Raw genomic sequence first — 26,090 nt, forward strand, 5'->3', positions numbered from 1 at the left:
ATGTGTAAAATGAACCGTGGAAAGAGAAGAAGGGAAATCATGGATATTTTAAGGATGTAAAAATGAGTATTTTAAATTGTAAAACAGAAAATTTAATAGAAATGATATACAAAAAAGAATATGAATGGCTTCCTGTATCCTCAGGTCTACGGGTCCGTCCTGCGCATCCTGCAAGTATCTGCGGCGGACTCGGGCGAGTACGTCTGCCGCGTCAGCAATGGGGCAGGCCCTAAGGAAGCCTCCATCATGGTGACCGTACAACAGCAAGGACACACACATGGTTCTGCACATGGTAACGCTTCCGGGACCTTTCAGGCCATAGAAGGGGAGAGGGCTCTTGTGCGCACACAAACATATATCGTTGATTGGAACCTAATGATAGACAGGTGTCAGGGAGGACATAATGCTTGGAGTTGGACTCTACAATTCTGTGATTCTATGACCTGCCCCCCCAGGGCCAAAAACATTTCCCACCTTTGACTCAAAGTATTTGATGACTGTAGAGGAGTGTATTTTGGGGGGGGGGGGAGCTGCCCCATAGCAGCTCACTTTACTCCATTGCCTCCCAACTTCTTACAAACTGTTTTTAATGTTGTTTTAGCCTTGTATCTCACCCTGTATCTTAGGGTGAAGAGCGAGCAAGAAATAAATAAATTAATGCAGTGGGGTGGGGGCCCTGCCTCTCCCTGCCCACGCTATGGGACTCCCAAGGGACTCTTCTTTTCCTTCCTCCCCGCAGGGAGTGTACTTCTGAGCACCCGAGTGCAAAGAATGGAGGGTGCGATGCTCCCCTCTGCAAGAGGGCGGGGCTTCCCACAAGCTCCTGGCTGTCCCTGGTTGGGAGCAGGACGCTGGGCCTCTCTGATCTGGGTTCTTCTTGTCTCCGTAGACACCCCACCAATCAGGATCGAATCTTCATCGCCGTCCATCACCGAGGGGCAAGACTTGGAGCTGAGCTGCCTCGTCACAGGCCAGTCGCGGGCCAGGGTCACATGGTATAAGCAAGGAGGGTCACTCCCGGCAAATCACAAGGTATGGAGTTGGTGTGTGTGCCTGGCCAACGATGCCCACAAACCCAGCTCCAGGGGGACTCAGACTGTCCCTTTGCCCCCTCCACCCTGCAGATATCTGGCTACCATTTGACGATTTTGGCGGCTACGGCAGCAGACTCCGGAGAATACGTGTGCCGGTTGAGCGACGCCAGCAGCGGGGCGGTGCAAGAAGCCTCCATTGTGGTCACCATCTATGGCACCTCCCAGAGTGAGTCAAACAATGCTCTGGCCATGCGCCGCCTCGCCAGTCAGAGGCAGTGAATACCAGCTGCTGGAAACCACAACGGGGTGGTGGGGGGGGGAGAGTTGCTATTTTGCTGGGGTCATGCTTGTGGGCTTCCCTTGGGGCATGTGCTGGGCAGTGGTGTAGCAGGGGTTGCCAGCTCCCAGGGTAAGGCAGGTATCCTCAGAACTGCTTGCTGATAGGCTGGAACAAAGGGGCAATAGCTCGGTGACCTACCTGAGTGGCAGCCGTGGCAGCCCATGAGCGTCGAGCATTGCGGAGAGGGGGGGCGGGGGATTGGTTGGGAGTCCATGTAGAAGGAGCCCTAGCAAGTGTCCGTCACCCAAATTTGTTCCTCATTCCGCCCATACGGACATTGGGAGATTTTCTGTGTGCCCTTGGCCTGCCCCAGTAGCCAGATGCTTCTTAGGTTTATAGGCTAAGCCAGGCATCCCCAAACACGGCCCTCCAGCTGTTTTGGGACTACAGTTCCCATCATCCCTGACCACTGGTCTTGTTAGCTAGGGATAATGGGAGTTGTAGTCCCAAAACAGCTGGAGGGCCGAGTTTGGGGATGCCTGGGCTAAGCGTTTAATTTCTTCTGTTGTGGTTATCATCCTCGGCTGCCGGTCTCCGGAGCACCCTCGGAAAAGATACCCTCCAACCTTCAACCGAAGGTGCCACCTTGCTGCACCAGGTCCAGGGAGGTTGGGGGGCAATGGGCCACCTGCCAGTGTGGGGTCCATGTACCAGACCATGCCATCCCTTGATGCCGGTCCTGTTCTGGTCTTTAGCGTTTTGGAGAGGACTGCATCTCCATGGCAGAGCAACTGCTTGGCATGCAGAAGGCTCCAGGTTAAGTTCTCTGGCAGGTGGGGCTACGAAGAGACTCCCTGCCTGCCTGAATCCCCGGAGAAGCATTGCTGCCAACCAGTGCATGCAGCACTAAGCTAAAGGGAACAAAGGTCTTCCTGCGATCCTTTTAAAAGCAACCCTTCATTCACAATCCTGAGGACTAGAATCTTGCTGGGGGTTTTATGGGAAGGGCCTTAGCTCCGTGGAGCTTTGCATGGAGAAGGTCCCAAATCAGTCGCTGGCAGCATCTCCAGGTAGGGTTTGAGAAAACTCCCTGAGACTGTGGAAAGGCTCCACCGCTCAGTGCAGACAATCCCCAGCCAGATGGACCAAGGAGCTTATACAAAGGCGGCTTCTTCTCTTCCTCCCGCTGAACTCCCAGCCTCAGGAATCACCCCTCCGCTGAGGATCGAGTCTCCATCGCCCTCCATTGTCGAAGGACAGACCTTGGACTTGAACTGTGTCGTGGCAGGACAGGCAGGTGCCACAATCACATGGTACAAGCGTGGCGGGACCCTGCCGGCCAATCACCAGGTATGTAGGCAGTGCGGTCTGGGGGCTCGAGTTGGTGATTCTTCCTTGGCCCTCTCTTTCCTGGCCTTGCTGACTGGCCAGCAGTAAACCTTGGCATGCAGAAGAACCCAGGTTCAGTCGCCAGGTAAGGATGGTAGGATGCCTCTTAGACAGGCACTTTCTGCTGATATAGGAAAGCCCTCCATCTCTTTTGGCCTTCTGCTGGTTTTGAAGGCACATCTGTTTAGACAGCCATTCCCTATTGACCCAAGTCTGCTGTTTTAATGGAATTGCTTTGCGTGGCGAGTTCCCAACCCCCCCAGGTGGAAATAATGACACAATTATTAAGGTTAATGGGCTAAAAAAGGCCACAACTTTATCGGTTACAAGTGATGAGTGGTATTGGCTTAGACATTGGTCCTAACCAACTATATTCGACTCCAGCCCATCTACTTGAAGTCCAGGAAGGGTTAGGGTTAGTAGGGGGAGTCCTGCTGATGCACATCAACTAGGAACTCCCCCGGGGTCAGCGATAGGGGGCGTGCCTTGGGCCCTCACCTCCCTAGACTTCGGACAGGGCCACGCCCCCCTGAATCCTTTAACGGACTACCCTTCGATAAGAGGGGCAGGTGATGGCGCTACCTCCTCTCTTCCATCTACAGAACTATACCAAGGCCTAACTGCCAATACCCAGAAAGTTGTTACGATTTGCTACGAGGTAGGCAAAAACCAAGTGGCTGGTGCCAATTTGCCAAGTGGAAAAAATTCCTATCAGGTCCCTCAATGGCGACCAACCAAGGTCCATAGCAAGGTCAAAGGACGAAAACCTTATAGGGCGGGAGGATGGGAAAAACAGGAACAGCTGGCGGGCGGCAAAGAGGGAGGGCCTCATCCTGCCTATATAGCGCATGCCACACCCCTGAACCAGCCGATTGGCCAGCTAGGGGGTGATGTGGCCAGGAATCCCCCAGTCGCATGGAGGGGCCATGAAGCCCGCAACCCCACCTCCTCCTTAAGGCGGAAGTGGCTTTATTGCACAGTGTAACCACGCCGTTAATTTTTCAATGATTAAGGCGATTGATTGCACATTTTAACTGCGGTGTATTTTTTAAAGGTGGTTTCGCATTTTAACAATGTTGCACAATTGGTTTTTATGTTCTGCAAACCACTTAGAAGCCATCCGATAGTTATGCCGTCTTGAGCCAGTGTTGCGTAGTCTTTAGAGTGTCAGACTAGGACATGGGAGAGACCAGGGTTCGAATCCCCACTCAGCCATGAAGCTCCCTGGGTGTGACTTTGGGCCGCAGTCACTCACTCTCATCCTAACCCACCTCACAGGGTTGTTGTGGCGATTAAATGAGAAAGGGGAGATCCATGTACAGCACCCTGAGCTCCTTGGAGAAAACAGTGATATATAAATTCTGCGCATGCAACCAGCAAACGAACTAGTGCTTGGAGGAACCAGAGAGGGCCTTTGCCTCTGGGCACGTAAGCCCAGAAACCCCTTGCCCCAGCAGACGCAGACAGCCACTTCCCAGAGAGCATTTAGACTCCAGGCAGCTTTATTCTGGTAGAATAAATGGCCTGCTCATTTCTCGAGCCTTCTCTGAAGGCAGTGTGGTACAGTGGTTAGAGTGCAGGTGTGGGTGGAGCCTCAAGTCCATGGCCTGAATCTTAACACAGTTTTGGAAGAGCCGGGGAAATCACTGTAGAAATGAAGAGGGCGCAAGAGTCCTTCTGGTTCGCAGGCTGAGACCCTACCTGCCCGCAGACTGTCTGGCCAGAGTGGTGCATGCTCTGTTTATCTCCCACTTGGACTACTGCAATGTGCTCTATGTGGAGCTACCTTTGAAGGTGACCCAGAAACTACAACTAATCCAGAATGCGGCAGCTAGACTGGTGACTGGGGGCGGCCGCCGAGACCATATAACATCGGTCCTGAAAGACCTACATTGGCTCCCAGTATGTTTCCGAGCACAATTCAAAGTGTTGGTGCTTACCTTGAAAGCCCTAAATGGCCTCGGCCTAGTATACCTGAAGGAGCGTCTCCACCCCCATCATCCAGTCCGGACACTGAGGTCCAGCTCCGAGGGCCTTCTGGTGGTTCCCTCCCTGCGAGAAGCGAGGCTACAGGGAACCAGGCAGAGGGCCTTCTCAGTAGTGGCACCCTCTCTGTGGAACGCCCTCCCGTCAGATGTCAAGGAAATAAACAACTACCTGACATTTAGAAGACATCTGAAGGCAGCCCAGTTTAGGGATGTTTTTTTTTTTTTTTTTTTTTTTTATACAAACTTTATTACAAAGACATAAACTTACACATACAATAAAGAGAAAAAAAAAAAAAAAATTATAAAATCAGACACATACAACTAGAAAAAAGAAAAATAAAAACAAAACAAAGAAAAGAAAGAACCAATCACACCCTTACACACATTTGACTTCCAATAACCTCAGCTTTGGGTTAAATATTTTACATATACCATCTGCAGTTATTTTCATTTATCTCTCCACGTCGTAGGAGTTAAACATCGTCTACTGTTAAATTGTTAATTCCCAAGTTAGTCTCAAGGTAACATAAGAATTTGGACCAGTCCTCTATCTTTTTAGTGGGGTTGTCCCGCCTAATATATTGTGTAAGTCTTGCCAATTCCAAATATTGGTACAATTTCACCTGCCACTCTCTCATTGTTGGTATTTCGGGGGATTTCCATTTCTTTGCTATTAGAATCCTTGCAGCAGTGGTAGCATACTGGAAGAAAGTCTGATCCGTCTTTTTTATTTCCTCCCCAATCATCCCTAAGAGGAAAGCTTCAGGTTTCCTGGGTAAATTATACTTCAAGATTTTCTTTAACTCCTCGTGTATTTGTCCCCAGAAACCTTTCACCCCCTCGCAGGTCCACCAAATATGGATAAAGGTCCCCACCTTATCTTTGCACCTCCAGCAGGTGTTATCTGCTGTTCTATACATTCTCCCCAATCTGGCCGGGGTCAGATACCAGCGATACATCATCTTGTATAAATTCTCCCTTAAGTCAGCGCACGCAGTAAATCTCATGCCTTTCTTCCACAAAATTTGCCATTTCTCATACCCTATCTCGTATCCTAGGTCTTTGTTCCATTTAGTCATCACCCCTTTGATCAACTCTTCCTTATTTTCGTTTTCCAGCAGTTGCCTATACATTTTAGACAGTAGTTTGTTGTTACTCTCAATAATCTCTACTTGGAATCTAGATTTGTTTTCTCCCATACCTATTCTCTTATGTTCCCTCCATAGTGCACTAATTTGGTGTTGGTGAAACCAATCCTTAATTTTCTCTTTCAGTTCATCCTGCTGTCTTAGTTTCCACCCTTCTTCTGATTTGATTAGGAGGTCCTCGTACGTCCACCTTCTACCTGTCATATTTAATTTCTTTATTTTAATAATATCCACAGGTGAAAGCCACCAAGGGGTACTTTGTTCAATCACACTTTTCTTCCTGTTCCACACTTCTAAAAGTGACCCTCTGACTATATGATTATAAAAACCTCTATGGACTTTATCTTTCTCCTGCCAGAGGTAAGCATGCCACCCAAATCTTAAGTCAAATCCTTCTAGATCTAGTAAGTCAGTATCTTTCAGGGTGGCCCATTCTTTAATCCAGAGTAGACATGCCGCCTCATAGTAAAGCCTTAAATTTGGTACACCAAAGCCCCCTCTATCCCTGGGGTCCGTCAAATATTTAAGTTTCACTCTAGGTTTCTTCTCCTGCCAAATATATTTGGTCAAGGTCCTTTGCCAGTTTTTAAAGCAGGCGGTACCTTTTATCACTGGTAAGTTCTGGAACAGAAATAACAATCTCGGGAGGATACACATCTTAATCGATGCCATCCTCCCGGTCCAGGATAAATTCAGTCTACGCCAGGTGTCCATGTCTTTCTTAACTTCTTTCCACAATTTATTGTAATTATCCTCTACTAAATTAATATTCTTTGGAGATAACCAGATACCCAAATACTTCACTTTATTTACTACTTTAATGTCCACCTGTTGTTCCAACTGTGACTTCTCCTGTACTGTCAAGTTCTTTATTAATATTTTAGTTTTCCCCCTATTTAACTTGAATCCAGATAATTTGCCGAACTCTTCCAAAAGTTCTACCGCTCTGCTGGTGCTTTCAATTGGGTTCTCTAAAAAAAGGATCCCAGTTTAGGGATGTTTTTAATGTTTAATGTCTTGTTGTGTTTTTAATATTCTGTTGGGAGCTGCCCAGAGTGGCTGGGGAAAACCCAGCCAGATGGTTGGGGTATAAATTATTATTGTTGTTGTTGTTGTTGTTAAATTATCATGTAAATGAATGAATAAATACTATTAAGAGAGATGATGATGACGATCCTGCTTCTCCCACCATTCCCAGATCTCCGGCTCTCACCTGCGCATCCCACAAGCCTCCACAGCTGACTCTGGCGAATACATCTGCCACGTCAACCTGGACTCCATCATCAGAGAAGCCTCTGTCATCCTCTCTGGCACCAGATCTGCCTCCAGTAAGCATCGCCCCCTGCAGGAAGGGAGGGGAAACATAAACAGGGTGGGCTGGGGTGATGGGAGCAAACCTGCCATTCTTTGATGCCTGCTGGCCGGCTTGGCCTTCCTTCACCTCTCTCTCTCTCCACCTGGCTCTCCCAGCTTTAGACATCACCCCCTCCATGAGGATCGAGGCCTCGTCCCCCCACGTTGCCGAGGGACAAACCTTAGAGCTGGACTGCATCATCGCCCACCAGGATCAGGCCACAGTCACGTGGTACAGGCGTGGAGGAGCCCTCCCTGCCAGCCACCAGGTATGGGGCGCCTGCCCAGTTTCCCCCTGGCATTTGCCCCGAGTGCCAAGTCTTGAGCATTCCCTGTTCAAGATCTCCAAGCAGGGCTGGGAATGTCCCCTGGAGAGTTGATTCCACCCAGTGTAGTCTGTACTGAGCTAGATGCAACAAGGGGCCCAACTTGACGTAAGGCAGCTTTTGATTTTGCTATTTTGCGACACTTTGGAACTCCCTGCCTATTGAGATCATGCAGTTCCCTTTTGGCGCCTGCCAAAAACATTATCATTTGCTTCATTTTTTCATTTCACCATTATTATTATTATTATTTTTATATAAATTTATTTATTTGGTTTTTCAGATTAAAGTTTTACAATCACCTATCCAACATACCTCATAAAAACAAGATTCCAAGGAATCTCCTGGACTTCCCTCCTCCCCTTTGTGGGTCCTACTATTAAGTCCTTTCCTCCTGCATCTTTTATAGTAATCCAAACCTTTTACATCTCCATTGTATCCAAAATTCACCATTAAACTACAAGTGTCATTCCAATTCTACTTATTTGCGATTTTAAATGTTTACAATGATTTTTAAGATAAATTATACATTTTCCCCATTCCTTATTAAAATTTTGGTCTTCCTGATTTCTAGTTCTTCTGGTCATTTTTGCCATTTTGGCATAATCCATCAACTTAATGCTGATTTTTTCCATTTCACTTTTCGCTTGTATACTGCCTTTCTGTATTACTATGCACAAGGCGGCTTACAAGATGAAGAAACAACAAAATAGACCACAAAGATCGCACATGTAATAATCTGATCCAATATGTTCTAGTTTCAATAAGCCTGTCGGAATTTTAACCTGTTTCAGTATTTTAATATTTTGTCTCTTTTAAACTGTTGCCGTAAATGTTCTCGACCTTATTGTTTTATCTTTTTGTGACCTGCTTCCAGGTTTATTTCTTAGAATCAAATAAACAAAGGGCGAGCCTTTTTTTTTTTTTAAAGGACGTACACCATTGCAGTTAGGGCATGTGCTTCAGAATTTGGCTGCATCTCCTGGTAACAACAACAAGAACAACAATAAATAATTTTATTTATACCCCGCCCTCCCCAGCCAAGACTCAGGGCGGCTAACACCAGATATAAAACAATTGATTGAAATACAACTTAAAAAACAAGATGAAAATACAACATTAGAATGCAGTCTCCTTTCAGTAGAAACTCAAATCAAAAACTTTTGGTAGGACTGGGAGAAACTCCCCAGGTAGCTGCTGGTGGTTAGTGTAGTCAGTACAGAGCTAGATGGACCCAGGTGTTGGGGTCTGATGGGAGTTGTAGTCCAAAACACCTGGGAGGCCCTGGGTTGAGGGATGCCAGATTAGCTTAGCCAGACTAAAAACTCACATCGTTAACGAATATGCCTTTAAATTGGAAACAACTTCCAGGCCTTCGGATCCCGCTTGCGGCTGGTGAAAGTCTCTCCGGCGGATTCTGGCGAGTACGTCTGCCGCGTCAGCCGCGATCCTGTCACCCAGGAGGCCTCGGTCTTTGTCACCATCCAGCAGGGCAGCACAGGCTCCTTCCGTAAGTCTAACAAATGCTCAGTGGCAGAGCACCTGCTTGGCATGCAGAAGGTCCCAGGTTCCCCATTGGCAACATCTCCGGGTGGGGTTGGGAAAAGGCTCCCTGCTGGAGGGCCACTGCCGGTCAGGGTAGACATTATTGAGCTAGTTTGATCACTAAAAGGTAAAGGGGGTGTGTGGGTGGCACTGTGGTCTAAACCACTGAGCCTCTTGGGCTTGCCGATCAGAAGGTCGGCAGTTCGAATTCCTGCGACGGGGTGAGCTCCCGTTGCTCGGTCCCAGCTCCTGCCAAGCTAGCAGTTTGAAAGCATGGCAGTGCAAGCAGATAAATAGGTACCACTGTGACGGGAAGGTAAACGGCGTTTCCATGCGCTCTGGTTTCCGTCACAGCATTCCGTTGCACCAGAAGTGGTTTAGTCCTGCTGGCCACATGACCTGGAAAGTTGTCTGTGGACAAACGCCGGCTCCCTCGGCCTGAAAGCGAGATGAGCACGGCAACCCCATAGTCGCCTTTGACTGGACTTAACCATCCAGGGGTCCTTTATCAGCCTCTGGCCTGATCCAACAGGCTCATCTTACACACTGAGCCTCCTCAGATTAGACCCACTGAAGTTAACAGACACAACTAACTTAGGGTCATCAATTTCAGCTGCTTGACTCTGCACAATTTCTCTCTCCCTTCCCTCTTTTCTTTGGCAACGCAGCCGCTGGTGTGATTCCCCCTGTACGGATTGAGTCTTCTTCCACCTCCCCCACTGAGGGCCACACGCTGGACCTGAAGTGCATCGTGGCAGGACCTGTTTCGCATGCCAGAGTCACGTGGCACAGACGAGGAGGTGCCCTCCCTGCCGGCCACCAGGTATGGGTTCAAGAGGCCTTGGAACCAAGACATGGTACTCCAATGTTGTCAGGGGCTGGGCTGAGGGGGAATGGTGGGGGCTGCTGCCCCCCTTCTCCCGAACCTTCCCAAAACAGGAGGACAGTATAGATTTAGATCAGAGGTTTGCAGAAGGGCATACTGCAGAGGGCAGAAGCTGTGAATTATTGGAAGAGGAACAGCAGAAAGAATCAGCAGCACCAAGGGAGGAACAGCTGACAGACTCAGTGTCCTTGGAAAGCATTCCTGACTCCCCCTCCCAGGACCAGGTGCGCATTGAGAGTAGGAGAACAGAAAACGCTGAGGCAGAAATCCCCGATTAGCCCACGCAGGGGTTAGGAGAGACATAGAGGTGTGGGACTTTACTTGGAGCAATGCCATTTCTAGAGAGAGACAGCGTTCCTTTGTCTCTCACTGTGATTATTGAATAAATTAATTGGTAAGAACTCTTCTTTTTTTATCTGCTTCTTTGCTGCCACCGGGGGAGGGATCTGATTCCCTGAAGCCTGGCAAATGTGCAAGAACCCCCCCCCCCCAAACACACACACACCCTCTCATCCTAACTTGCCCCTCTCTCTTTCTCTCCTCCAAGGTCTCTGGCTCCATCCTGCGTATCCCACAGGCTTCAGCTGCAGACTCCGGAGAATACGTTTGCCGCGTCACCAACGGGACGGCCGTCCACGAAGCCTCCCTCGTCATCACCATCCAGGGTGGCCCGGGCTCCTACTGTAAGTCTCCATTCTTTTTTTTAAAAAATCTATTTATGCTTTTCACTAGTTTTATAATCATTTTAACATTTCAAAACTTGACTTCCTCCCCCATCTTTCTGCAGTTCCTTAAATTTATTTTTAATATTTTAATACCTTCTGCATATCCAAATTAACTCAATTTGCTCATTTATTAATCTGCTTTAAATATATACTCTTACGAAACTGCAGGTTATTACCATAATCCTGCCAATGTTCTTATCTGTTTGCGATTTATCTGTAAATATTCCATAAACCATTTCCATTATTTTATAAAAAAGTTTGTTATCTTGATTTCTTATTTTTCTGGTAAGTTTTGCCATTTCTGCATAAGTTCCATAAGTTTTTTTATCCATTCTTGCTTTGCTGGGATTTCTGCTTCTTTCTATTTTGGGACGAATAACATTCTTGCCGCTGTAGTAGCATACATGAATAAGTTTCTGTACAGTCTAGGTAGTTCCGTCCCTATAATTCCCGACCTCTGTTCAAAAACCTCCCAACGAAAGAAAGCTGAACGGCTCTTGACTTCAGAAAGATGTTTTGAATTGGTAAAACAGAAAGAAAAAGAAAGAAAGATATTTTGATTGTTTAGTCAGGGTCTCTTTTCTTGTTTCAGTTTGGGAGGGGTGGGGAGAACGTGTGTTTTCCGTCAGGTGAGTTGGCAACTTGGCAAAAGCTTTCTCTGCAGGAAACTAACAAATTCTCTCCCTCTTCCCACCTCTCTCCGACTCCTCTGGCTTCTCCAGCTGTGGGCGTCACCCCTCCCATACGGATCGAGACCTCCTCCACGTCCATTGTGGAGGGGCAGTCAGTGGACCTGAACTGCCTGGTGGCGGGTCAGTCGCAGCCAAGGGTCATGTGGTACAAGCGAGGTGGCGCCCTGCCCCTCAACAGCCAGGTAAGGGGGGAGACGGACTTGGAGCTCTCTTGGGTCAGGGATGAATGGAGCAAAGGAGGGTGAATCGCATTGGACTGGAGGGTTCCTCCCATACTCCACCGAGAAGCCAGGAGGGCAGTTGAACCCAGAGAGAGCATTTGGAGTAAGGACCCCAAGGCCAAGGGATGGGAGCGTTGTGGTTCTCCAGTTATTGCTAGACTCGAACTCACATCATCACTGACCATGCTGACTTGGGCTAATGGGAGTTGGAGTCCAGAAACACCCAGAGGGCCACAATTTCTCCACCTTCCGCCTCCTGATCATTTTCTCTCTCCCTTTGAGCAGATCCTTGGATCTCGCCTCAGGATCCTGCAGGCCTCGGCGGCCGACTCGGGTGAATACATCTGCTACGTAAACGACGGCGACAGTCCACTGGAGGCCTCCGTTATTGTCTCCATCCCCGGGAGCTCCGGTTCTGCTTTTGGTACGTAGCCTGGGAAGCAGAACCCTGCCACGGGGCATAGCTCCTGCAGGGAGAGGCGCCCGGGCCCCCAAATTGCAAACCGCCCCTTCAGATTTGGGGAAAACCACCAGACTTTGAGGGTTGGTGACAGGTTGTGTGTTTCTGCAAAGTGCCATCTGCGCATGTCCAAGCCACTCTTGCTCTTCGCTTGAGAACTGATGGTGGAAATAGGGACATTATTATTATCATTATTATTATTATTATTATTATTAAAAATAATAATTATTATTAATATTATTAATAATAATATTAATCTTCAAAATTATTGCAAATGAAACCAAATTACTTCAATTTAATACAATTTCTTAAAATCACGTTTCCCGCTCCTGTTGCAAACATATGTCAATCATTTCCACCCGTAGCCTCATCATCTCTTATTTCATATCCAATTGATCCTTCGCTTGTCCTTAGTCTATTCTTGCAGCTGCCCACATTTTTTCCCTCCTTGCAAACAGTGCCTCTGTTACATAATATGAATATAAAATCCATTTCATGTGTGCAGTCCTTCATTTACATTGCTGTTTCAGACCTGGTGTGCTGGGAGGATTAATTACTGTCTTCCATTCTTCAGTTCTTTGCAGTGTTTACTTTGATGGGACAAGGTCACATTCCATTCCTTCCACTGTTGACCAACTAGCGTACTCGCTGCTGCCATAAATAACATGTACAATCTCCGCCATTAAAATTCCCCTCTGGAGTTCTTCCTTGGCACACAGTTAAAACAAAGTCTTTTCTCAAATTCGGCCTCTTGCCAGATCTATTCTGCAGCCGTTCTTTCTTCGTGCTGTTGTAAATAAAAATTGCCCTTTCCCTTATGGGGTATTCAAGAGCCCATATAGAGTCCTTACATAGGTTCCCTATTGGCAGGAGAAAATAGCAGAGGCCAACCAGAGAATATTGAGAAGCAAAGCAGCTAGTTAGCTTGATCTTTATTGATCTGTTGCAACAGGGTGCTCCCCTCACAAGCAGGAGAGGAGGAGGACCCAGAAAAATGGTGTGCAAGGCCTTATAAAGACTTTTGAAATTGCCACCCTGTAGATCAAGACCACCCCCAGAAACATCATACATACATCACAGAAGGGGTGTAACCTAAGACCACCCCTCAGATACATCACACCTACATCACAGAAAAGGCGGTCTAAAACAGAAATTTGAATATTGTTTTTCTCCTGTTGTTGTTTATCTCCTGTATGGCAGGTTACTTGATTGGATTGCCTGGGGAGCCTGGCCATTCTTTTGTAGTGATAAATACTTAGTTCCTGGGCCAGGTCACAGGCTCATACCCTATTCATATCTTAAATGTGCCCTTAGGCCAGGATTTGTGAGGAAAGAGACAATGGGGAGGTTTCCCACTTTGACCTTGCAGAAAAAACATTTGGTCAGTTTAGGAATCAAAATGGTTCCAGGTTGGTCTTCCTGTGCTGATCTATGTACGTGCTTGGTTGGTACACTTATGAACATTACCATATATCTAAGACCATAAAATTCCTATCACAGTGCTCTGCCTTGCTCCCTCGCACTCCTGGTCCAAGTGGAAAGAGGGACCCCACACTCCGTGACACACAAACGGTTAAGCCAGCCTTAGCTTCGAGGGCATGGGGATCTTTGGGGTGGAGCAGCACAGCTCGCCCAGAACACCTGTTGAGCAGAGATACACATCCACACCTTTCTTTCCCTCCCACAGCCTCTGGCATCGTTCCACCCGTGAGGATCGAGTCTTCGTCCTCATCCCTGGCAGAGGGACAGACCTTGGAGCTCAACTGCCTGGTTGCTGGCCAGGTGCAGCCCAAAGTCACCTGGTACAAGAGAGGGGGGGCCCTCCCAGCCAACCACCAGGTACGTGCGCTCCCCCTGGTCCTTTCTGTTGGGATAATTCAGACTGGAAATTCCCAGGTGTCAGAAAAGGCTGTTTATGTATGCAACAAATGTGGCCAGTGTTTTGTTAGCCCAAAAGTGAAAAACGAGCGAGGACCCAGCCAAAGAAAAATGGCAACTTAAGCTGACAGAGTATGCGCAACTTGCAGGCTTAACATCTTGAATAAGATAACAAGAGCATATGTTTAAAGAACATTGGAAAACGTTTGTTGAATATATGGGAAATAATCGGGTACGCTGGCAGCATTAAGATAAACTCAACAGTGTAAAAGAGTTTTGATGGATGAAATACAGTGGGTTATAGACGCTTCAGGTTACAGACTCCGCTAACCCAGAAATAATACCTCGGGTTAAGAACTTTGCTTCAGGATGAGAACAGAAATTGCATGATGGCGGCGCAGCGGCAGCTGGAGGCCCCATTAGCTAAAGTGGTACCTCAGGTTAAGAACAGTTTCAGGTTAAGTACGGACCTCCAGAACGAATTAAGTTCGTAACCCGTGGTACCACTGTAATGGAATACTGAATGGTATAGTTTATGTAAAATATGCAGGGATTTATGTTATGCAAAGTGAAGCATGGAAAGAGAAGAAGGGAAGTCATTGATATTTTTTAAGGATGTAAAATGAGTATTTTAAATCGTAAAACAGAAAATTTAGTAAAAATTATATAAAAAGAAAAAGAAAGAAGCTAGCATTTCCCTGCATTGCAGGGGTTTCGACTTGATAACCCTTTGGGTCCCTTCCAATGCCACGATTCTGAAGTCTTCCAATTCCTCTTTCTCCCCTCCTTCCCGCCCAGGTCTCCGGCACCCGCCTGCGCATCCCACAGGTCTCCTCCGCCAATTCCGGAGAGTACGTCTGCCGCGTCAGCAGCGCCACCGTCACTCAGGAGGCTGCGCTGGTGGTCACCATCCAAGACGGCGAGAGCCCGTCCCATCGTGAGTCTCCTCCAGCGGAGGCTGAGACCCCCCCTCCCTCTCCTAGCCCTTAAATTTGTGTTGATCTAGGCAGCCTTGAGAATATTCGCTGGAGACCCTCATTGCTTTAAGGGAATGGCTCCCAAAGTGGGTGGTATCTCCCGGGGGGAGGGAATGGGATTACCTAGGGGGCAGGTGCTAAGAGGCAAGCAGGTGGGGGCGGGATCTCCAAGTGTGTCAATCACTTATGTATGATTGACCAACCCGGAACCTCAGTTGAAACGCCTTTCTTCCTTCATATTTAAAACTTCAAAAGAGGTGTGGGAAAAGGAGACAAGAGGGCAGGGGGGGCAAATATGGGAGATAGGTACATTGAAAATGTTGTCTGTAAGAATAAAAGAAAATGATTGTGAATGAGTTTAGAGATGGTGTTTAACACCAGGCAGATTAAATGAAATAAACAAGGAATATTATGTTGGAGGGGATGCCAGGATTCCAGGAATTACGTTCACATGTGGTGGGGGTGTAAATATGTAAAAAATAAATAAATGACAAAGGGTGTTTAAGGAGGTAACAAAAATCACTGGGTTAAAGCTGACCAAAAGTCCAGAGGTAGCATTATTATCCATTTACGATGGGGTGGAAGGTTTGCAGGCTAGGAAGGACTTGCCCACAAATTTATTGACAGCCACATGAAGGGGCAAGCAGAATATAAAATGGAAGAATGGTATAAAAATGTTTGTGGGATATAGCTATTGATGATAAATTAATGTGTGCCGTTAAGGTAAGATGGGGACTATGCAGGAGAAATGACTTTGAGGGGATATGGAAGGTGTTTGTAGAATTTGTAGTGTTAAAACGGAAAGGGGTCAAACCATCGCAAGTGGTGTTGAAATTCTGGGAGGTTGGATAGTTACAATGGAACGGTCTTGGGGGTGGGGCGCACATTTTTATTATTTTTTATTTGTGATTATCACTTGGTCAAAATAAAATAATAATTTATTTATTAAAAATTCGAACATTACTACACATCACATTCAAAGCTGTTTCCTTTGGCCCTTTTGCTTATGTCTACCCTTTGGAGTGGTCAGAAGATAGCCAGGTACTGGTAGCAGCTGTTGATTTTATGGCAAGATTTTATGGCCTCTCAGCTGTGGTCAGGGAAGGCTTGTCCATGTATGTTAAGGAGCCACATAGAAATAATTATATCCTATGAGTTTCTTTCACTATTTTGTTTTGCTTGGTAAGAACGTGCAAAGATTATTTTTCATGCAATATCTGGCATCGCAGTTAAACAGCTGTCTCGGATTAATTACATTCAATAGTTGGATTTTGAATGCATGTGCAATTAGCGTATTTTTCACTCTATAAGATGCACCAGACCATAAGACACACCTAGTTTTTGGAGGAGGAAAAGAAGAAAAAATTTATTCTGAATCCCAGAAGCCAGAACAGTAAGAGGGATCTGGCTTCTGGGATAGCCATGCGAAGCCTCTTAAGGGCAGTGGGATGAAGGCTCCCCCTGCCCGGAAGAGGCTTCGCGTGGCTAAGCCAGAAGCTAGAACAGCGAGAGGGATCGCTGCGCAACGATCCCTCTTGCTGTTCTGGCTTCTGGGATAGCTGCGCAGCCTGCATTTAGGAGGGGGAAAGTGTGCCTTATAGAGCGAAAAAATATGGTAATCACTACTTTTCCTTAGCACAGTGGTGTCCAAACTTTTTCCAAAGCGGGCCAGATTTGTTGTTGATCTTTTTTTTAGGATAGAAGTTGTTGAGCTTTATTTAGGCTTGGAGTTGTTGAGCTCCTTTGAGGATTGAAGTTGTTGAGGGTTTTTTTAGGATTTTACCCCAGGAAATAAACTGCCACAGGGGCCAGATTAAACCGACCGGCGGGCTGGATTAGGCCCCCAAAACGGACTTTGGGCGTGCTTGCCTTAGCGGGTCGTGCAAACCACTCTTCTGAATGATGCTTTTTAGCGGGTAGGGTAGAGGATACAAAGGGGAGAGTTTATGGAACCAAGGGAACCAAAACCAAAAGAAAGTTTGGGAACTGTTGATCTTAGACTCCTGCTTTCTCCCCACATTCTTGCAGCTTCAGACACGGTTTCCCCTCTGAAGATCGAGTCTTCGTCACCCTCTGCTGTTGAAGGGCAGACCTTGGATCTCACCTGCACTGCCCCAGGCCAGCCCCAGGCCATATTCACATGGTACCGGCGAGAGGGACCCCTGCCAGCTGGCCACCGGGTAGGGAAACAGCCAGGCCCAGAAGGTCTCTTTGGGCAGCGGGGGGAGGGCAGTGTCCAGGTTCACGTGGGGCACAAGCACTGTGGGTAACAGGGAGCGTTGGCACCTTTCTTGGGCACGAGATGCCAGGAAGATGCTTGCAAAGAGAGAACTTGCCTTTAGCTGTGATTGCAGGAGGGTTGGACTCAATGACCTCCTCCAAATCTACGATTCCATGCAAAACAACGAAGCATGGGATGGAACAATGGAGAAAATTCTAGAACAACAATGGGATCTTAGCTCCGCGAAAGGCATGAGGGAGAACAGCAACAACCAGAAAAAGATAGATACAGTGGTACCTCGGGTTACATACACTTCAGGTTACATACGCTTCAGGTTACAGACTCCGCTAACCCAGAAATAGTGTTTCAGGTTAAGAACTTTGCTTCAGGATGAGAACAGAAATCGTGCTCTGGTGGTGCGGCAGCAGCAGGAGACCCCATTAGCTAAAGTGGTGCTTCAGGTTAAGAACAGTTTCAGGTTAAGTACAGACCTTCGGAACAAATTAAGTACTTAACCTGAGGTACCACTGTATAACATTTTATAAGGACAGGAAGAAACTCCACCGACAGAATAACTGGCACACACAGGAAGAGCAAGGATATAGTTTTGAGTGCCTCACTTGTAAATTTATAAATCATTTTCATTTAATGCGGCAAGACGAATAGAAGTTATTAATATTGCAGTTGTTGTATAAGGGATTGTTATTCTGACTGGAATGTAGTTGAAATTAATAAGATTTTGGAACGCTGAAATAAAGAAAACCATCAATTCTAGCACACAGGGGGCCACCTAAATGATACAATTCAGCATTTGAACGATTGGTGTTAGTAAATTGGTATTGTTATAATGAGGCTATAATTGGAATGTAATTGAAAATTAATAACAATTTTTTTTTTTAATGGCAGGAGAGGAGGTAGGTCAAAGAGACACCAGGAGCCCCCTGTGATGTTCTTGTTTCATGCAGCCCTCTCTCTCTCTCTCTCTCTTGGCACACACAGGTTGTCGGTGGTCGCCTTCGCCTGGTCCAGCTCACCCCAGCCGACTCCGGCGAGTATGTCTGCCGTGCGAGTGGTGGAGCTGTCCCGCAAGAGGCTTCCTTGGTGGTCTCTGTCCTAGCCAGCGCCAGCGCTGCCTCCCGTACGTCTAAGGTTCTGGGCTGGTTGGGGGGCGGATAGGAGAGATGGGCGGTGTCTTCAGAGGGTCAGCCTTACCCTCGCTCCACCCCTGCAGGCCTCCAGAGTCCGGTCATCTCCATCGACCCCCACAGCACCGCTGTGCGCAAGGGAGCGGACATCTCCTTCAAGTGCCGGCTCCACGATGGCGCTCAGCCCGTCGAGATCTCTTGGAAGCTGCCCAACAACCAGCTGCCAGGTAGGCGGGCTCGCAATGGCCACCTGGACCTAGCGTCAGGTTGTAAGAAAGGAAGGAAGTGAAGGGGTGCGGGAAGCTCCTGTCAGCTCAGCTGACAGGCCAGCCACTTTTGGAACGGGTCAGTAGAGCAGCTTGCAGTCACTAAGAACTTGAACCTGAGCTTGCTTATTTCCTCCTCCCTCCTGGTGCATTTTCCTTTTGCACAACACACACGTACATCCCCATGATCTCCCGACTTGAACCTCCTTTTTCTTTTTGGTAAAATTTATTTATTTGGCTTTTCAAATTAAGATTTTACAATCGTATAGCAACATACAGTATAAAAACAAGATTCCACAGCATCTCCTCGACTTCCCTCCTCCCCTTTGTGAGTCCTTTTATTAGTCCTTTCCTCCAGCATCTTTTATAATAATCCAAATCTTTTGCATCTCCATTATTCCCAAAATTCACCATTAAACTACAAGTGTTATTCCAATCCCACTAACGCTTTTAGCTGTTTACAATGGCTTTTCAGATAGATTATAAGTTTTCCCCATTCCTGGGTCTTCCTGATATCTGATTCTTCCTGTCATTTTTGCCATTTTTGCATAATCTGCCATTCTTCTCTGGTAGGGACTTTATCTTCTTTCCATCTCTTGGCTAATAGATATGGCAGCTGGGGTCACATACATAAATAGTCTTTTCTGCTCCTTTGGGATTTTGGCACCTAGAATCCTCAATTGATATATAAATGAATAACTAAAAAGGGACAGGCCTGGACAGAGCTCTCTCTCCCACTTCCCCGCTACAGATAACGTGAAGATCAGCCCCAACGGGTCTGTGGTCACCATCTCCAACTCCCAGCCCCAGAACCAGGGGACTTACCGCTGCCTCGCCTCCAACCGATTTGGGATAGCCAACAGTGTGGTCAACCTGATGGTGCATGGTAAGTGGGCATTGTGAAGCGGAGAAAATACCTTGGTTCCTGGAAAATATCAGGGTACTATTATAATGACTTGATTAGTAGTGTCGCCTTAAGCCCGAAGGTGGTGACTTACACAGCACACAGAGCTACAATAGTTATAGCTAAAAGTGTTCACACTATAAGGTAAACGTAAAGGGACCCCTGACCATTAGGTCCAGTCGTGACCGACTCTGGGGTTGCGGCGCTCATCTCACTTTATTGGCCGAGGGAGCCGGCGTACAGCTTCCGGGTCATGTGGCCAGCAGGACTTAGCCGCTTCTGGCGAACCAGAGCAGCGCACAGAAACGCCGTTTACCTTCCCGCCGAAGCGACATCTATTTATCTACTTGCACTTTGACGTGCTTTCGAACTGCTAGGTTGGCAGTTAATGGATTCTCTTGAAAACATAAAACCAAATAAAGATAAGTCTTATAAGTCTCTGAAAGTCTTTGAAGACTATGCGAGTCTCTGAAAGAAGCAATGGGTCAGATTCTTATCTGGTGAAAACAGGCTGTAAAGCTTTGTTTATGGCGTCCAACGCTGCCGAAGTAGTTTGCAAACAGACGTTGTGAACAGTGATTCCGGATATTCCCACTGTTTTGTGGAATTCTTCTTCAGCACAGCGGAAGGATACAGAAATGCTTCATAAACCCATTCACCATATAGATGGGGTACGTACCTTGTGTTTTATTTCACATTATTTTGGCATTATAGTTTATGTGCATAGTTCATAATATTTCAAGTTTATTGTAGTTACCATGCATATACAGGTCATTGTTTTAATATTTGTTTATTGTTTATGAAGCATTTCTGTCATTTGGTTTTATGTTTTCAAGAGAATCCATTAAGAGTGACTTTCAGAGATTCATAAGTTTTCTGTTTATGTGATTTCATATATTTCATATTATATAAAGAGTGTCTATTGGTATCGTATCATTGTATTTGGTCATCGTGTTGCCTTGGATATTACTGATCAGCTCTTACTGTCAGAAAGTTCTTCCTGATATTTCGTCGGAATCTCCTTTTTCGTGGCTTGAAGGCTTCAGTTCGAGTCCTACCCTCCAGAGCAGGAGGAAGCAGCCTGGCTCCCCCAAAACAGCCTGCCTTCTTAGCCTGACCTCTGGGAGATATTAGATTTAGAAGCAGGAGCACCTCCTTGGAAAGAACGATGCCGTTCCTGGGTGTCCAACTGGCATGGATGCCAGTGGAGGCATTGCACACAGCTAGATGGAAGCCACTCCGTCTGCTCTGCTGTGGGGCAGCTGCTCAAGGCTCTCCTCTCCCCACCCGCAGGGCCGCCGACCGTCTCAGTGGTGCCAAAGGGCCCCGTGCAATTGAAGGTGGGCAAATCCATCAGCCTGGACTGCCTGGGGGCAGGTGAGCCCCGGGCCCTGGTGCGCTGGAGCAAGGTGGGCGTCCGGCAGAAGGTGGAACACCAGACCGTGATGCCGCTGGACAGCCGGGCTGTGCTGCAGGTGAGTCGCAGGTGACACATTGTCCGCAGAGCAAGGGAGCAGCAGGAGAGGCCTAGTATATATGCACTGGGGATATATGTGGAGCCTCTGGGATCACGAGCAATGTACCTTAGAGTGTTGGTTTCTGGGGGCTGGGAGCAAGCAGCGGGGAGGGTTCTGTTGCTGGCGGGCTTCCCAGAGACATCTTGGTGGACCAGATGAGATGGCGATGGCCGCTAGCCACAATGGCTGTGCTCTGTGTCCACAGCTAGCAATGCTTCTGAATCCTGGTTGCTAGAAACTGCAGGAGGAGAGTTGTTCTTGTGCTCGAATCCTGCTTGCGGGAATCTGCTTGGCCACTGTGAGAACAGGGGGCTGGGCAAAATGGGCCCTTGGCCGGATCCAGCAGGTCTCTTACGTTCTTACGGGCCAAAAAAGGGGCTTGTTTTGGGTCCAAAGGCAGCCGTGGCCCCATTCCTCGATTTGAAACACACACACCCATACTGTTTCCGCTCCAGATCTCATCCGTGAAGCTTGAAGATGCTGGCACTTATGTCTGCATGGCGCAGAACCCCCTGGGGACGGCGGAAGCGCAGGTGGAATTGCTTGTGGAGGCCGTGCATGGGAGACCGGGCGCACCTGAGATTCATGCGAACCCGACGCAGACCGTAGTTGCCGGGCAGACGGCTCGGCTCCATTGTTCTGCCACAGGTGGGTGGGGGGCCTTTTCCAGCCCAAGGTCCCTTGGAGGAATCTCTCCCCCCACCTTGGGGAGGGGAAGGAGCCTTCGTATTCCAATAGTGGCCGTGGTCAGAGACAACCAGTGGTCAGAGCAGCAGGTGGGACTCTGAGCCTTCGCACAGTCAGTGGCTTATTTCCTTTTAATTAAATGAGATTTGCATGCCGCTTAACTTTGAATGCAGCCTCTGAGCAGTTTGCGAGGGACGCAGAGTAGCGCACAGAAACATTTGGTAAAAAATCAGCCTTAGGAACAAGTGTATGTGGCAAGGAGACACAGAAGAGTCTTAATAATAATAACAAATTTTTATTTATATCCCGCCCTCCCCAGCCAAAGCTGGGCTCAGGGCGGCTAACAACAATCAAAATAATCCAACACTCTAAAAACATTCATTATAAAGTTAATTAAAATCAAATTAATGGCAACCATTAAGCAACATTCTGTGCAGATTGCCAGAGGAGGGGGTCAGGCTGCGCCCTGACCAAAGGCCTGGTGGAACAGCTCTGTCTTGCAGGCCCTGCGGAAAGATGTCAGGTCCTGCAGGGCCCTAGTCTCTTGTGATAAGTAAAGGATTGGGATAAGTAAAGGATTGGGATTGGACTTTGTAACTTTAGACGAAACAAAAGAGAGAGGGGTTGTATTATATATAAAAGCCAAATTTGACCCAAAGCAGTTATTTAAGGACAGGGGAAGAATAATTGTAGTACAGATAACAGTACAAGGTGAGAAAATAATAATAGATGGAATATATGCACCAAATGAGAGAAAATTGGAATTTTATAGAATGTTAAAAGAAAAACTATTTGAATACATGGCCTAGAAGATAATACTAATGGGAGATATAAATAGGGTGGTCTCTCTAGATAGGAATAGGACTATAAGAAAAACTGACTCAAAGGAAGGGAGACTACCCACAACTTTCTTCACAATGTTGGAAAATGTTAACCTGATTGATATACAGTGGTACCTTGGTTTATGAACTTAATCCGTTCCAGAAGTCTGTGCTTAAACCAAAGTGTTCTTAAACCAAGGCATGCTTTCCCGTAGCAGTGGGGAACTCAATTTACAAATGGAACACACTCAACAGGAAGCAAAACATGTTCTTATTCCAAGGCAAAGTTCACAAACCAAAACACCTACTTCCAGGTTTGCAGCGTTCTTAATCCAAGTTGTTCATAAACTAAACTGTTCTTAAACCAAGGTACCACTGTATGGAGATTTAAACATCCACTGGACAGAAAATTCACGTTCTTCTCTGAACCACATCAGTCCAGTGGAAAAAATAACTCGAGATGGACGTCTGGAGAATTATCAGTATATGTCAAAAAAGTAGACATATTACCAAGGACACTTTCGGATCATAACCCAGTATTACTTGAACTAAGAGGAGAAAAAAGCACTCCATTTAGATGGAGAATAAATGAAGGCATTTTAGAAGCAAAAAAATCAGAAAAAGCCCTGTTATAATTTTATACTTGTAAAATTAAATAAAGCTGTCTGTGGACAAACGCCAGCTCCCTTGGCCTGAAAGGCGAGATGAGTGCCGCAATCCCATAGTCGCCTTTGACTGGGCTTAACAATCCAGAAATCCTTTACCTTTTTTTTTAACCTTTACACACTGCCTACTGCTAGCCACATTCAGCATTTCAGGGCCAAGGCAAGGCAGATTTCCTCGTTCTGGGTTTTTTTCTCCTGTTCATGGAAGCATAGAATTGCATAGAGTTGGAAGGGACCCAAAGGTGATCTCGTCCGACGTCTTGCAGTGCAGGAATCGCAGCTGACCCTAACCTGCAGCTAACCATTGCTCTCTCCATCCCAGGCGACCCCTCTCCGACCATCCACTGGTCCAAGCTGAGGGCCCCCTTGCCCTGGCAGCATCAGATCGTGAACGACACCCTCGTCATCCCCCGGGCAGCCCAGCAGGACTCCGGGCAATACATCTGCAACGCCACCAACACCGCCGGCTTCACAGAGGCCTTCATCATGCTGGATGTGGAAGGTGAGGGAAGGAGGGAGGGAGCGGGCAAAGTTAGGGCACCCTGCTAAGGAACTGGCCCTATTCTGAGCGCTGCATAATGCTCATCGCACATGGGTGAGAAGCCATTCTTGTAGCGTGGCAGCAGCACCCGAACTCTGGAACTCCCTGCCTGCTGACATCAGGTGGACACCTTCGCAGTACTCCTTTTGGTGCCAGCTAAAAACACTTACGTTTAGGAAATTGCCTCTATGGATAAGTAGAACACTGCAGGTATTTTCATCTGGTTTTTAAGCTTACCACTGATTTTCATCCTTGTGTGTGTGTGTGTGTGTGTGTGTGTGTGTGTGTGTGTGTGTTCTTTTAAAAATGTTTTAAACTGTATATAACTGATAATTTGATTGTTTTATCCTTTTTTATTTTTAAAAATTATATAAATTAATTAATAACCCCCCAAAAAAGAAAAGAATCCTGGGAACTTGGGGGTGATTTTTTTTTTTGAAGGGGTGCAGAGAATTGTAACTCTGTGGAGGTGAGGATAAACTACTGCTCCCAGCCTTCTTCGCAGGGGTCGATGTGCTTTACACATGTGGTTGTTTTGTCAAAGATGACCCATTTGAATTAATAAACCCAAATTTACCATTATTCATGTTTATTAACTTCAGTGGTTCTGCTGTTGAGTAGAACGGGCGTTACTATTATTAGTGATATTTTAATAGTTGTTTATACCCATTTTTAACTGACATTTTCATTTTTCATGGTGTCATTCTTTTATAAAGCGCTTTGAGGTTTTCTTCTTGCAATCAAGCGGCATATGAGCTTCATGAAATGCAGCGCATAGTTAACCTGTTTCTCCAAAGCCTAACGAAACCTCTTTGATCAAGCAATATATAAATTATATGAAATAAAAATAAAATGAGTGCTGGAGCCTGTCTGCCGAGAGGCACCTGGAAACAATACCCTAAAAAAGAGCAGGGGGCTGTTTAACCCAGAGAACTTTCTGCTCTTCTCTCCCGCCTCCCCTTCCCAGCGCCACCATACGCCACCACCCTTCCGGACTCGGTGTCGGTGCAGGCGGGCGAGGTGGTGCAGCTGCAGTGCCTGGCTCACGGCACGCCCCCTCTGCGCTATGAGTGGACCAAGGCCAACAGCAGCCTCCCTGGGCACGCCACGGTGCGCGAGAGCGTCCTCCACATCAGCCCGGCCGCCCCCCACGATTCGGGCGCCTACCTCTGCCGCGTGAGCAACCGGGTGGGATCAGCCGAGGCCGTGGCCCACGTCCGAGTGCAAGGTGAGGACATGGGGAAGGTTCAACGGTGGTGCAGCCAGGAGGGAAAGGGTGGAGGCTGTGGACAAGGTGCTTGTCTGAAGGAAATCCTTTTTCACTCCGATCCGTGTCGGGCAGTTCCATGCCATACATTCAACGCACACTCAAATCCACATGGATGGTCCCAGAGAATCCTGGGAGCTGTAGTTTTTTAAGGGTGCCACAAATAACTGTTTTGTGGTGGGTGGGTGGGTGGGGAAATCCCCATGGCTCCCAAGAGCCCTCTGCACTTGTGTAATGGCACTTCCCCAAATAAGTGCTGTGCAAGTCCTGTTGTGATGAAAACAGTTGGAAGCTTGCTATCAAGCCCAAAACGCAGGACCGCAATACCTCAAGGACCGCCTCTTTCCATTTGAACCTACCTGGACCCTGAGATCATCTTCTGAGGCCCTCCTTCATGTGCCTCCTCCTTGAGAGGTCCGGAGGGTGGCAACACGAGAACGGAGCCTTCTCTGCAGTGGCTCCCTGTCTGTGGAATGCTCTCCCCAGGGAAGTTCACCTGGCGCCTTCATTATACACCTTTAGGCACCAGGCAAAAATATTCCTTTTTAACCAGGCCTTTTATTGATCTGATTGACATCCTATACCCTTTTAAAATGTGGCTGATGAGAGAAGCTGATTCCAGACTTGTGGGGCCACCATGGACAAGGCCCCTCTCTAGGCCCCTCTCGGTGTCTCTGGCAAGAGTCGGGAGCTTCATTCTGTCTTCCTCTTCTCCCCACACAGGTGCAGCTGGAGGACCTCTTTCCATCCAGGTCACCCCACGGAGAGACACGAAGGCTGTGGGGAGCACAGCAGAGTTTGCGTGTTCTGTTGTTTCCGGAGACCCCCGAGCACGGCTGGAGTGGTCCAAGGAGGATGGGGAGCTGCCTCCTCAACACACCATCCGCAACGGCGTGCTTCGGTAAGGAGAGCAGATAGTACTGAGCCCAATGGGCCAATGGTCCAATTCTGTACGAGGCAGAGTGCATCTGGAGGATGCCGTGGGAAGGATGGAGGGTGAACAGGACCGAGGGGTATGCCACTGTTGACGGACAGCTGAGCTAGACCAGAGTCCTTTTGGGAATTATAGGGACAGAATTACCCAAACTGTACAGAAAATTATTCATGTATGCTACTGCAGCGGCAAGAATGTTACTTGCCCCAAAATGGAAAGAAGC

The 26,090-nt window shown here is 47.4% G+C and overlaps 1 protein-coding gene across 1 annotated transcript in view; it reads left to right on the forward strand.

The window, feature by feature from the left end:
* LOC114602823 (basement membrane-specific heparan sulfate proteoglycan core protein-like) overlaps window positions 1-26,090 on the forward strand; it is a 218,570-nt gene that overhangs the window by 167,199 nt on the left and 25,281 nt on the right. The window contains exons 60-81 of the mRNA XM_077930973.1: window positions 145-292; window positions 890-1,032; window positions 1,125-1,260; window positions 2,513-2,664; window positions 7,038-7,167; window positions 7,310-7,461; window positions 8,887-9,025; window positions 9,729-9,883; window positions 10,494-10,629; window positions 11,394-11,545; window positions 11,870-12,008; window positions 13,732-13,883; window positions 14,721-14,859; window positions 16,928-17,079; window positions 18,120-18,258; window positions 18,352-18,492; window positions 19,283-19,417; window positions 20,729-20,910; window positions 21,408-21,600; window positions 23,448-23,627; window positions 24,634-24,894; window positions 25,657-25,834. Coding sequence (XP_077787099.1) covers window positions 145-292; window positions 890-1,032; window positions 1,125-1,260; window positions 2,513-2,664; window positions 7,038-7,167; window positions 7,310-7,461; window positions 8,887-9,025; window positions 9,729-9,883; window positions 10,494-10,629; window positions 11,394-11,545; window positions 11,870-12,008; window positions 13,732-13,883; window positions 14,721-14,859; window positions 16,928-17,079; window positions 18,120-18,258; window positions 18,352-18,492; window positions 19,283-19,417; window positions 20,729-20,910; window positions 21,408-21,600; window positions 23,448-23,627; window positions 24,634-24,894; window positions 25,657-25,834 — 3,434 coding nt within the window. The remainder of the gene's footprint in view (window positions 1-144; window positions 293-889; window positions 1,033-1,124; window positions 1,261-2,512; window positions 2,665-7,037; window positions 7,168-7,309; window positions 7,462-8,886; window positions 9,026-9,728; window positions 9,884-10,493; window positions 10,630-11,393; window positions 11,546-11,869; window positions 12,009-13,731; window positions 13,884-14,720; window positions 14,860-16,927; window positions 17,080-18,119; window positions 18,259-18,351; window positions 18,493-19,282; window positions 19,418-20,728; window positions 20,911-21,407; window positions 21,601-23,447; window positions 23,628-24,633; window positions 24,895-25,656; window positions 25,835-26,090) is intronic.

This window comes from Podarcis muralis, chromosome 7 (genome assembly GCF_964188315.1).
Source record: "Podarcis muralis chromosome 7, rPodMur119.hap1.1, whole genome shotgun sequence".
Lineage (NCBI taxonomy): Eukaryota > Metazoa > Chordata > Lepidosauria > Squamata > Lacertidae > Podarcis > Podarcis muralis.